This window comes from Galeopterus variegatus, unplaced genomic scaffold (assembly GCF_000696425.1).
Source record: "Galeopterus variegatus unplaced genomic scaffold, G_variegatus-3.0.2 Scaffold6707, whole genome shotgun sequence".
NCBI lineage: Eukaryota > Metazoa > Chordata > Mammalia > Dermoptera > Cynocephalidae > Galeopterus > Galeopterus variegatus.
In genome coordinates this window covers 91,487-105,656 of record NW_007732818.1, presented here as the reverse complement: position 1 = coordinate 105,656, position 14,170 = coordinate 91,487, and the positions used below count along the sequence as shown (strand labels likewise).

Here is a 14,170-nt window from a genome sequence, read left to right as displayed (position 1 = left end):
GGAGAGTGTGGTGCTGACACCAAGTAAAGGGTTAAGATCCCCTTACCGGTCATCCTTTAAAATAAATAAATAAGTAAATCATGTACAGATGACAGTAAAAACAGCAAGGCCAACTCCCATTTAAAAACCTATTAGAATATATCCATTTAGTCAGTCAAATATATGTGGGCTGCCTGCTATATAGAGAATGCACTGCCACTGGTACCCAAACCCCCATGTATTCCAAACCAAATCTGATAGGGCTTGAAACACTTTTTTTTTTTTTCAAAGAATGACAAAAACTAACTGGCATATGTTTTTCTTAATTTATTAAATCTTACTGGTACTCTTTAGGGGACAAACACAAGGAGGCTATGGTGAAGAAATCTTATTTTTCTAAGATATGTCCAGGTGCTATCTTCAGTGATGCTTCTTATCTTTATTCTGGGACTCCAAGTAATATTCAGCCCCTACAGCTACCACAAATGCAGCAAATCCCCATTTGAATCCTTTTAATAACAGACCAGCAAAGGAAACATTGTGTGCAAAGTCACCCATGTATCGCCATGCTTCATTGCTAGAGGAAAAAAAGGAAAAAAAATATAATCACATACAACTTGTATATATTCACTGAGTAAAATAAATTTATTTTTCATCTTTCTAACAGACTTAAATGGAACCCTATATAAGATAATCTAAAGTGGATCACAATAGGAATCTTTCTGTGGCATAGCATAATTAAGTATAATTAAGAATATATGCCTACATTTCACATATAAAATAGAAGAAAAAACACTTGATTTTATATTTCATGATCAGACTACTTAAGATTTTACAGAATTCTCAAATGCAAGGCTCACTTTGACTTATCTGTCACAGGTTGGCTGGGTGGCTCTGCCCACAGTAGTCATTACAACATCGTGGAAAGATGAAGTTAAAGAACAAGGTATTAATCTTTGCTCTGCTGCTTATACTAGATTCATAATCTTTTAGGCTGGGCAAGATGCTTAACCTGTTAGGGTGTGCTGCTGCTTCTATTCAATGATGATTACTATCTACCTTACAGTGTTGTAATAAAGATTAAACACGCTAATGTATGATACATTTTTGGCACAAGAGGGTATAACATTTGACATTATTATTATGATTCAGGAGGATCACAACTTTTCCCTGTCATAGCAGCCTGAACTTTGTAAGACCGATTTCCTGCTCTGGCAATCATTCTTCTGAGTATCCTGAACTGAGAAGTAAACAGAAATCAGAGAGAACTAGGGAAAAAAATGTATTCTCCCACAGATAATGACAGGTCAGTGAAAAAAAAAAAAATTCATGTTATGAAGAACAAAAATCATTGAACTCTAAAGATCTCACTTATTGGAAAATATAAGGGCTAATCAAATCTAATTTGTATACCAAGACCAGACAAAGATGTTAGAAGAAAACTACCGAATAACATCCTTCATGATGATAGATGCAAATATTCTTAACAAAATTTTAGAAAACTGAATTGAGAGTTTTAATATGTTGTCCCCCTAAAACTCATGTGGAAATCTGATCCCCAATGTGGCAGTGTTTGATAGATTAATGCTCTTCCTGGGAGATGGGGGTAGTGAGTTCCCACTTTATTAGTTCCTGCGAGAGGTGGTTGTTTAAAAAGACCCTGGCATCTCCCCGCCCCCTCTCTCTTGCTTCCTCTCACCATGTGATCTGCTTGTACCTGCCGGCTGCCTGCAGCTTTCCACAGTGAATAGAAGCAGCCTGAGGCCTGCACCAGATGCAGCTGTCCCAGAATCCTAAGCCAAATAAACCTCTTTTCTTTATAAACTGCCCAGTTTCAGGTATTCTGTTATAAGCAACACAAAAAAATACATCATGAGGAAGTAGGGCTCACTACAGGAATAATTGGTTTAACATATGAAAATCAATAAAAATATTCACCATACTAACAGATTAAAAAAAAAAAAAACTATGTGAGCATCTAAAAAGATACAGAAAAAGCATTTGACAAAATTCAATACCCATTAATAATAATAGTAAAAAATGACAAAACTCAGTAACCTAGGAAGAGAAAGAAAATTCCTCATTTTGGTAAAGAGGATCTATGAGAACCCTAAAACTAACATCATACTTAGTAGTGACAGACTGAATGCTTTCCCCAGTTAGGAACAAGGCAAGGATATCTGCTTTACCACTTTTATTCAACATATACTAGTGCTGTTAGCCAGAATAATAACACAAGGAAAAAAGAAGTTTACAGATTGAAAAAAAAACTTTCTTTGTAGACAAAATGATTGTCTATAAAGAAAATCCTAAGGAATTTGTACTAGTGCTGTTAGCCAGAATAATAACACAAGGAAAAAAGAAGTTTACAGATTGAAAAAAAACTTTCTTTGTAGACAAAATGATTGTCTATAAAGAAAATCCTAAGGAATTTGTAAAAAAAAATCTATTAGAACCAAAAAGTGAATTTAGCAAGGTAATAAATCAGTTGTATTTTTATATACTAGCAACAAACAATTATATGTTGAGATTTAAAAATAACGTTTTCAATAGCATCAAAAATATGGAATAACTCAGGATAAATTTAACAAAATATGTGCAAGACCTGTATATAAAGCAACAAAATATTGCTGATAAAATTAAAGACCACCTAAACTGCCTATGGACTGAAAGACTAATTATTGTTAAGGTATCACTCCAAACTGATGTGAATTTGATTCAATGTAAATGTGGAACAGATTCAATGTGATTCCAATGAAAATCCAAGCAGACTCTTTGTAGAAATTGACAAGCTCACTCTGAAATTTGTATGTAAATGGAAAGGACCTAGAATAGCTAAAACACTTTTTAAAAAATTGGAGATCTTATATTACCTTTTTGTAGACAGTGTAGTATTGGCATAAGTCTAGATACATTGATCAGAGTAACAGAATAGAGTTCAGAAACAGACCAGATAGATGTGGTCAATTAAATTTGTGTGTGTATGTGCTTGGCAGTACAGGGACTGAACCCTGGACCATGGTGTTATCAGCACCACGCTCTAACTGAGCTAATTGGCAATGGTCAATTAATCTTTGACAAAGATGACAAAGTAATTTAATTGGGGAAAGGTAATCTTTTAATAAATGGTGCTGGAACAACTGGATGTCCATAAGCAAAAACATTAACCTCCACTCTTAACTTGTATCACACAAAAATTAATTCAAAACGGATCATATGTCTAAACATAAGAAAGAAAACTATAAAAATTTCTAGAATAAGGTATAGGAGACAATCATGAATAGGATGCAAAAAGCACAAGCCATAAAAGAAAAAAAATGGCTAAATTGGAAATTCATCAAAATTTAAAACTCTTTGAAAGACATTGTTAAGAAAATGAAAAGCCATGCCACATATGTGGGAAAAAACATTTGCAAAACTTGTATCTGATAAAAGACTTATATTCAAAATATATAAAGAACTCTTATAGCTTAATAGCAAGAAGACAAATACCCCGCTAAATAAAATGAGCAAAATATTTGAATAGACATTTCACCAAAGAAAATATATGAGTGGCAAATAAGCACACAAAAAGATTCTCATGATCATCAGTCTTTATGGAAATGCAAATTAAAGCCACAAGAAGGTATTACTACCACATTCACTAGAATAGTTAAAATTAAAAGACTGCTAATATCTAGTGTTGCAAGGACACTGAGCAACCGAAATTCTCATATATTGTTAGTGGGAATGGATGGTGCCACTCTAGAAAACATTTTGGCAGATTTTCATAAAAAATAACCATACACTTATCATATGATCCAGAAATCCTACTCCTAAGTATTTATCAAGAGAAATAAAAACAAAAGTTCACACAGACTTGAATAGTTATAGCAACTTTATTCATAATAGCCAAAAGATGGAAACCACCTGAATAGCCATCAAATGGTAAATGATAAACAAAATGAGGTATATCCATACAATGGTTATAAAACAAAAAGGCAATAAAAAGGAAGAAATACGGATGCAAGCAACAACATGCATAAGTGTCAAAAGCATTATGTTAAGTGAAAGAGAACAGAAGACTGCATACTGTATGATTCCAATTATATAAAATTCTAGAAAAGGCAAAACTATAGAGACAAAAGCAGATCATTGGTTGCCAGCAGGTGGGGGTAGGATAGCTTTGACTGCAAAAGGTCATAAAGGCATGAGGGAACTTTGGGGGTAATAGAAATATTCTGCATTATGATTGTGATGGTGGTTATGTCATTGCATATTTGTCACAACTAATGGAATTATACATTTAAAATGAGTAAATTTTACAGTATATAAATGGTATTTCAATAAAGCTGATTTTAAAATTTTAACATGAAAAGCAATTTTTCATAATTCTTTAAGGAGAATACATTGAAAAGGAACATAGATACTGATTTTCTAGGAAAAATTCTATCTAAACTACTTAATTTATCTTACCGGCCCCACGGATCCCTTAACCCTCGTGCAGCCAGCCTCTTCTGGACAGTTTCTAATGGTGTCCCTTCTATCTTCCACTGTTTATAATCTGGAAGTTCCATTTTACTATGACCATGTTCATTTCCATGTCCATGGGCCATATCTATAGAAAAAGATTAACGTAAGGGAGAAATATACAGATTGTAGATATCAAAAAGTCAAATTTACTGTTTATGTTTTAAGGGGAAACATTTAAAGTTAATTTTTTTTTAAAAAGATGAAAGACTGAAAATTCATTAGTTAGATTTTATAAGACAGTTTCTCATTATATAACTAGTATATGTTCACAGTTAGGAAGTACGCATAAACAAAATATAAAAACGAATAATAACCAGGCATTCCACCATTCAGAGATAACCATTTACTGTTTGGTTCCTTTCTTCATTATAATAATAGTAAACATTTATTGAGTTCTATGTGACTCCTATTTTACAGATGAAGATAATGAGACTACAAAATGTTAAGTAACTTTCTGAAGGTAGCAAAAATAGTAAATGGTATAACTGGGATTTAAACCTTACAGTTTGGTTTCAGAACCCCTGCTCCTAACTTCTAAGCAATACTGTTTCCCTCCTTTCAGTCCTTTTATAATGCATAAATATGCATAACAAAAATGTTGTATGTACTGTACATTACCTGCTTTCTTTAGACAATTCTTTTTAAATGCACTGTTATTGCTTTTAAATACAAATGATCATATGAACTTTTTCTGTAAGGAGTCAAATAATAAATTATTTAGGCTTTGTGGGCAAAAGAGGTAAAATTGAGTATATTATGTATGTACACATATAATGAGAGAAAACAAATTTCCACAATATTTTATTGATAAAATTCAAAATATAACAAATAATAACAGTACAATTTTTTGGTAATACAGGTATACTTATGAAAAAAATGGAATTCCTTTTTGGGGATAACATTATATTAACTAGGGCTCAAAGTTAGTGTTCCTTAGTATCAAAGTGATTACAAATGATCATCTGTAAAAACCATTCTGGATTTGGCCCACAGACTGAAGTTTGCTGATCCCTGAACTAGACCAACAGAGACCTTAAAAGCCCTTTTTAATCAATAAGTTTGCTTCCTTAAATAAAATATATCTTCAATGGTTATATAAAGACTTCAGTTTTACTAGTGTTATTTTTATAGACAACATAAACACAAACTTCAGTCAGCTCCATCTCCATTTAAATTACTATGAATTTCAAATTAAGAAGTATGAATTAATAATGCTATACTATAATTTGTATAAGGTTAGCAGCAGCAATTCTATAATCACTGCTGTCCAGGAATACAACCAAACCAAATAATTATTACCATTAAGTCTGCATTCATAACTATGAACAAGCTCAATAATACAGAAAAATTTTTTATACTGCATTTTAAAGAAGACAGAGGTAATTACTAGCTAGTGCATACTAAAGTAACATTATGTGAAATGCTCATTTCATTAAACAATAGTTCCAACATACGAGAATAAATTATACATAGTAATTCTGACAAATTTCCAACACTTAATATCTATAAACATGTTAAGATATCACAAAACATTATGTTGATGAAAACCTATACCACCAAACACAAGTTAGAAATACACCACTCACAATTTTGAATGAAACATTCAATCCATTATTTTATTATTATTTGGTGGATTCAATAATATAAAGGAAAAAAATTATGGCTTCAGATTTCAGACAGACTTTTGAAATTCAATACATTATTACAAAAGAAAGACCCTTAGAAGTGTTTATTTAGAATGTCTTGGCTCCCTCATAACATGTTTTCAAAAAAATCTTTTTAAAATATTGTTTTGTTCCAAAAATATGTAAAGAGATTACAAGATGAACCCTTATTTTGGCAAATGTTAATTCTAGAATATCAACCCTAATTTTGTATCAATGTATTTGGAACAGAGTTTAAAACAAAGGGTCAAAAAAGAATGATAAAAATAATTTTTGAAAATAAAAATTGAAATAGTACCATGGTATGAAGGCTATTTTTCGTGGGGGGGCTGGACACAGGGATCAAATTCTGGACCTTGGTGTTATCAGCTGAGCTAACCAGCCAGACAGTGAAGGCTATTTTAAAGTTACAGTACCACTATGCTCAAAATACTAAGTAATTTAGAAGATAAATCTTTTTTTGAAAGAAAACATGAAAGCGTACATACCCTTATTTCTCCTACACAGATTTCTTTTGATAAGTTCAATGTGTTTCCTGTTTTATCTAATTAAAATATTTCAGAAAGGGTCCTTTTATAGGTATATACTAAATATATTATTTAAATGACGTCAGTGGGAGAGGGAAAGGGAGGAATTGGTAAAGGGCCACAAAAATCAAATACATTGTATAATGATTTAAAAAAAAAGACTTTTCAAAAAGTTGATCGATGCTATTTCTAGGGAATGTTTCATTTTCTTTTCAAAATTATTTCTATTTCAGAACAGCCATAAATAAAACAATGATATCCTGATCACTTGAAGGAAGAGAGTAATTCTCCTACTTTGCACCAATAAAAACTGTAAAATCCCAGGCAAATCACTTAATCTCTCTGAACTTCAGTTTCCTCACACAGCATGAGAATAAAACCTACCTTGCAAGATTGTGAGAACTGAGGAAAACACATTGTAATGTGCCTTCCACTTTCACACCCAGGTGGTGATAATGCGATTTAGCACAACCATCCTGAAAAACTGGCATGACCTAGAAAAGTTGAAAATCCAAATACCTTTTGGCCAGCAATTCCTCTCCTATGTATACGACTATATGCTCTAGATCTGCACTGTCCAATATGGTAGCCATTAGCACTTGAAATGTGGCTGGTGCTACCTGGAAACTGGAAATTTTAATTTAATTTTAATTAATTAAAATTTCAAAACAGACTCTCAAATCAGTTATTGGAAAATATTATACTGTGTTTGGAACAATTTGGGTATATAAATCTCTTTTTGAACTGTAAATTTCACAAAATATAAACACAGATCAAGTGTTTATGAAAATTTAGAATACAAATTTAGATAAACGTTAAGTGTAAAATAAATATGTCAATTATGAAAATGTAAAATATTTCATTGATAAATTTAAATATTGATTACATCTTGAAATAATATTTTGAATATACTGAGTTAGAGAAAATATATTATTAAATTAATTTTATCTGTTTCTTTTTACTTTTTTAACATGGCTACTAGAAATTTTTAAATTACGTATGTGGCTTGCATTATATTTCTATTGGACAGTGTTTTTCAACCAACTTTTAACTATTGTCCTTCTAAGAAGCCATTTTAGACATTTTTTTTCCTAATCATGCTCCCTCGTCTCCCCCAATGAAATTTTAAAACCACAGATATATTTTATATCTTTGGCCTTTGGAGGGACACAAACCATTGTAGTAACTAAGACGTTTCCCCACCCCAAGATCTAATTTTCACCCCCTTGAAGGGCAATCACTCCTGTTGAGAAGGGATGTTCCAAGTTATCAGTAATGCGTTATTTCCTAACTGGGGGTGGTTACACGGGTGTATGTTTTATACACCCTTCTGCTATGTAAATTTGACAATAAAAAAAAAGTTAGAAAAAGTTACTTAAATTGTCCCGAAGACTCAACATGGTGATTATTTCGCTCAAGTAAGAACAGCAAGGATATTAGGTCAACAAAGGAAGAACATGCAATTGTGAAAAATTTTAAATCTACCTATGTCTGAAGTGAACCTATTAAGTTTGGTGGCGATCAACTTCCACTAAAGGGAGCTAGCTCTATTACAGGAGGGATACTTTCCCTAAAAAGGAAATAAGAGGATAATACCACTTCCACTACATGTAACTTTAAAGTTTACCGAACACCTCCAAATGTATATCCTAACTTGCCTTCATTTAAAAAATTGCGAATACTATAAGGATATTAGAAAATAAAAAACAAATTTACTACCACTTTTAGTGTCTCTTCCAATCACTGCTCCTACGTATATGCAACTTTAAAAATTTGCACTGTAAAAACGGATGCTATTTTGTATCTAGCTTTTTTCACTTCACCACTGTGTTATAAACACTTATACCAAAAAATTTTTAAAGCCATACAAGCTTGTGAGGCAGATATTACAATTATTTCTATTTCACATATTTTCGGTTTGGGGGGCTGTTCTTCAGCCTTTATCTGATCCAAAGATAGATCAGACAAACAAGCACGGGGCGTGGGGTGGGTGTTGCGTGAGGCGGAAGCAGGGAAAGCTCCTGGACTTAACCACAGTGATTCTCACCGTACCCTCTTTAAACCACCCATCCCTACCCTAACTCTAAACTGGGACTTCAAAAGTTCTCTCCCGCTAGGTCTTGGATCTCCGTCCCTCTTGAGCTGCTCCCTCTCATCATCCCTCTCCATTTAGTCTCTCCCTTTCTGCATCTTCCAGAACAGAATCTAACTTTTATTCTTAATCAAGAGGTCTCCCACCAACTCCCTAATTTACCTGACGGCAATCTGACCTCTCAGGACACTCAACACTCAACCTTCCAGCCGGAGCCAACCGGAAACGGAAGTTGTTACCTCGAGTTCCATTCGGTAGGAAAGCGGAGAAGCCATTTAACGTTCCGGTCCCGGGTCACAGATTCCTGGATCGGGATGCTATGAGGGAGGCTAGAAGTCGATATTTTTTTCACATATGTGAACCCGCAGTCTGACTGAGGTAAGAAGCATTGTAGAGGAGAAAAGGGCGGGGAAGAGGAAATGTTTTTCTTGCTTGGAGACCGGAATTCTTGGACATGCACAGAGGGGAGGGCCGCGTGCAGGCTGCAGCCAATGAACGGGGCTGTCGTTGATAGCGTGGACTCATCCAATGAGAAGGCTGGTTGTAGGGCTGCAGTTGGCAGGCTGCTGCGGGAGGCAGTGGCGGTAGGAAGCTGAAGACAGCCGGGTGACAGGTAGGCGGCAGTGCTGTCTTTGGGGGACGCAAAGTGCTAGATGGAGGAGGGTTTTTCTTCTTCGGCTGCGGAAACTATAGAGGGCAGTGGACGAGGGTGGGTTGGAAAGGCGATAGCCGGAATGTTGGTGGTTCCGGAGCCTTTCGTAAACCAGGTAGCAGCTTGAGAGGGTCGTAAGGAGAAGGAGAAGGCAGCTGAGGCGGGTGGAAGCTGAGCCCTGAGGGCGTGGGGGCTGCGGTAGCGCCGGCAGAGAGGAGAGAGGCGGGAGCAGGACGATGTAGTGAGGGCTGAAGGAATTCCTTGCACGAAGCAAGGCGAGAGAAGGACGCGTGTTGCAGACACCTGAGAGAATCCTGGGGATTGCTTTTTAGGGCCATTTCCTGCGATGGTGAGGGGGTGCGGAGAAGAAACGTATTTACTGGGGGTCAGATCCCGGAAACTCTTTAGAGCTGTGCATTATGTAATCCTTGGCTGTTATTTACCCAAATAACTAGGCTGTCCCTCCTGGAAGAGGAGGTCTTGAACCCTATTGATATGTCAGAACACTTTTTTGTTGTTGCCTTGAGTGCTCTCTACCCAGTCAAGCTCTGTGGGCGAAGGGTGATAGCATGAAGGATAGTGTAGTCACGAAGAGCTTATCCCAAATATGGGCTTGGGTTGAGAGATACGATGTTAGTTTGAGATGAATGTGGCCAGGCTCATGTTTTGTAGTTCATGGATTTGTTTTGAGTGTCAGGGCTGATAACAAATACATTTTTTTTTTTTTTTAATCTTCAGCAAACAACTGGAGAGCCTCAAAAATCAATAACAGGAGGTAAGTGCAAGTTAGAAAATGATTAGGATATTAGTTGGTAGATTCCTTCTCCCAGACACTGTGGATGTTTGGACTGTGAAAATAAGGTGATGGTTTGTATGGTGGGCGGGAGGACTTTTAAGTAGTTTGCTCTGTAAGTCTGGGAAGCGAGTTATGTATTATTTGTTTATTAGGTTTATAACGTATGTTTCTTGAGCTTCTTGGACTGAGGTAAAATGTATTTATAGATATAATTAACTGTAAATTATCTTGTTTTTAAAAAGTTTTAATAATTGATTGTTTGCACAATGAAAAGTAGACTTAAAAGTAGGGATTCCAGTCAGTATGTGTTATGGAAGGACAAACTACATAAAAACTTCATTCACTGAAAAACAGTTTTAAAAGAAGCACTGGAAAACTATTTTAAAAGAAGCTTTATAAATTGCTAAAATGTAAGCTGTTTGAAATGTTGCCTTAGAAGAAAAGGACTACGTTAATATTAGCAAGCATATCATTTTCTTGAGTATATTTTAGTACTGCATGTGAGAAAAACTTTCTAAGATGTGATTTTTTCCTATTGATGATAATTTATATTAGTATATATGAACATATATCAAAATTTCATTTTTTTCCCAAAATACTATTTCATTTTTTCCCAAAAAATTATTTGGGAAAGAGAGGTGGGTCGTGAGAGTTTGCTTGTTCTGAAATGTTCAGAGTACTGAGATATTTATCAATGCTTTAGATAAAAATTTTAATTAATACTGGTTTAATTCTTTGTCTTTTGTCTTCTTACAAGAATAATTCCATCTCAGTCACAAGAAAACTTCTGGTTCTATTTTAGGTGCAATTCTGTAGTGTTTTGTGTACCTGTGAACAAATTTCTGCCTTTATGTAGGGTGGTGTATGTACGTGTGTGTGTGTGTTTCTTCTTATTATGTAACCAGCCTACTCTGAGCTGTCTTAGGGAACTAATGGCTGATTTTAAATGGCCAGTAGGTGTCATTGCAGAATGCAATAAGTTGAACATTGAGTAGAAAATTACTAAGTAGTTTAAGAAACACTAGTCCAAAGCAGCATGTAATAGTAATTGGATGATTATTTGTACATCACAGAAGTCCCCTCTTCTGGAATATTTCAATATTGGAGCTATTTATAATGAATTTGAAACAATGGCTGTAAAGAAGTATAATCGTTTGCTCTAAAATTGACCGTGGAAGTTTGTTTTTTAATCCAACCCTTAAGCTATCTTGATATACAATGCAGATTTAACTTTGTCTGATTGTTTTTAATACACAGTTTTGGCATCTTATAGTAGTTTATTAAGTTCTAGAATGATTAAGTTTTTCAGCTTGACTGAGCTTTATCATAGAAAAACCAATGCTACATAACAAAAAACTAAAATGATAAAATATGTTATTCTTTTAATGACAGAACAGAGGAATTTTTGTCTTTCATTGTGGCTTCTTAGTTTTTTTTGAAGTCCAGAATTACTTCTTTTTACATTTTTATCTGGCTAGTAGACTATGTGCTTTTCTCAGGATGATAAACTGAACGGTTGACATTGTCTAAAATATAATGTAGATTCTGGAGGGAACTGGCACAGAAAGCTCTGAGGTAGCTCTGCTGTAAGTACAGCTCCTTACCTGCATAGCCTTCTGCTGAGCTATTGTCACTTTGTAGCTCTGCTCCTTATGCCTGCTATTGATACAGTGTTTAAAAGAAGAAGGAAAAAAAGATTGGGCCTAATTCAAGAATTCTCCATTAAGGGGGAGAGAGATAGATAATCTCAAAATAATCTAGGAATTTTTTTTAAAAGGCACACACATATTTATCATATCATCTTCATTTCCCTTCAGAATCTTAGTGATACAGGAAATATTAAGGGAGTAGTTGTATTTTGGGGGGAAAAATTCCCTTTGATTTGTTTCACCACTGGCTTCCACTTTAGAATCATTGATCTAATTTGAGGCTCTGGCACTTGTGCTATGAACCAGTAACAATAGTTTTAGCATGATAGAAAGGACTGCCAAATCTACCAATATTTTTATAGCTTAATAAATTTTCACCATTTAATGTCATAGCTAGGATAGCTTTTCTAGCCAGGAGCTCAAGTTGCCAGAAATAAAAAGTTTGCTGAATGTTTTGGTTTGGATTAGTTTTACTTGGCACTTAGCTGCTTTCTAAAAAACCAAGCTAATTTCTTTCAGTATTCAGACCTGTGCTAATTTGCACAGATATTTACTCATATCCTGTTCTGTTAATGTCTCTGAAAGCTACCTAGTTCCAGAATTAAACTAAAATTGGAAAATAAGAATTGGAAGTTCTCTTGATTAAAGGTCTTTTTTCATGCTGGTGAGGATGTGGAGAAGAGGGAACCCTTCTGTACTGTTGGTGGGACTGTAAACTAGTGCAGCTGTTATAGAAAACAGTATGGAGGTTCCTCAGACAACTACAGATAGAACTGCCATATGATCCAGCAATCCAACAGCTGGGTATTTACCCAAAGGAATGGAAATCATCATGTTGAAGAAGTACCTGTACTCCCAGTTTATCACAGTTCTATATACAATAGCTAAGAGTTGGAACCATCCTAAATCTCCATCAATGGACGACTGGATAAGGAAAAAAATATACTCAATGGAATACTACTATGCCATAAAAAGCAATGAAATTCTGCCATTCACAGCAACATGGACGAACTTAGAGAAAATTATGTTAAGTGAAATAAGCCAGACACAGAAAGAGAAATACTGCATGTCCTCACTCATAAGTGGGAGCTGAAAAAAAAGAAAAGAAGAAAGAAAGATACAGCAATTACAATAATTCTTTGAACTCTCCAAAGGAGAGAAGGGAACTGAGGACACCAGAGGTGGGGGAGGGAGAAGGAGGGTTAGAGAGAAATTGGTAAAGGGCCATAAAAAATGTTTACATTGTGTAGTGATAAATTTTTTTTTAAAAAGTCCTTTTTCAATATGCTATGATACAGTGAATATATACATTAATCTTGGCATAATCATTAACTCAATAATACATTCTAAAACATGTAATTGCAAATATATTGACCATGATGTGGGTACAGTTTAGAAATTCATGGTTCATTTTTATGGATTCTAGACTTTCTGCTTGGGTATCTGGCTGCCATGGAGACAAGTACTAGAAAAAGTAAATGAGTAGAATTTAATTTGGGGGGAAAGGAGTAAAAACTCAATTATGTAATATATTAAGAGGTGTGACTTTCATTTTTTTAATAGAATTATAGTTTCTAGGTTCAAAATATAACTGCCAAAAAAGTAGTCATATAATAGGGTAAGTGGCACCAATTAATTGAGTGGCAAAGCGTTGGTTACAGAATAGTTATTTTGTTCTACTGTAACACAGTAAATTCAAAAAAATGTTAGAATTAAATTTACCCATCACCTCTGTCGTTATGGATACTCAATTTTTGATAGTGCTTGATTCTTAATTAACAGACTTTTGTTAGCTACTAAGATTTGTCAGTTAACCTCCTTAAATTCCATTTCCCATATATTTCTTAAAAAAATGGGTGAGAGTAGAGTTGGATACTGAGCAGGGAGTGAAACTTAGACTTCTTACCCATTCTTTTGTATTGAGGCTTTATAATTAGTGTTTATTCCTTTTGTAGTTTATTCTTTTTAAATGAAAAAGAGAGTGGGAACAGAAGGATATTCTACTGAGCTACTTTATAAGGTGATTGTAAAACTCAGATAGAAAACATGAAGTGCTGGGGCCGGCCTGGTGGCGCACTGGATAGTGCGCCGCTTGGGAAGCGCGGCGGCGCTCCCGTCCGAGGGTTCGGATCCCACATACGGACCGGCTCCCGCTCACTGGCTGAGCAAGGCGCGGGAGCAACACCGAGGCTTGCGATCCCGTTGCCGGTCCCCGGTCCGGTACGGGGGCAACACTGAGGGTTGCGATCCGTTGCCGGACACGACAAAAAGACAAAAAAAAAAAAAAAAAAAAAAAAAA

General features: G+C 34.9%; 1 protein-coding gene across 2 annotated transcripts; it reads right to left on the bottom strand.

The window, feature by feature from the left end:
* Window positions 1–291: 291 nt before the first annotated feature.
* NDUFB3 (NADH dehydrogenase (ubiquinone) 1 beta subcomplex, 3, 12kDa) lies at window positions 292–9,186 on the bottom strand. 2 transcript variants are annotated; one of them, XM_008591154.1, is made up of 3 exons: window positions 9,014–9,186; window positions 4,435–4,576; window positions 292–556 (listed from the first exon to the last, which is right to left on the bottom strand). In XM_008591154.1, the coding sequence occupies exons 2-3, from the start codon at window positions 4,572–4,574 to the stop codon at window positions 400–402; spliced, it is 297 nt and encodes a 98-aa protein (XP_008589376.1). In that variant the 5' UTR covers window positions 4,575–4,576; window positions 9,014–9,186; the 3' UTR covers window positions 292–399. The 2 variants fall into 2 exon arrangements, with proteins under 2 accessions (XP_008589376.1, XP_008589375.1); XM_008591153.1 differs by having other exon boundaries at window positions 8,937–9,025.
* Between the last annotated feature and the right edge of the window lie 4,984 nt (window positions 9,187–14,170).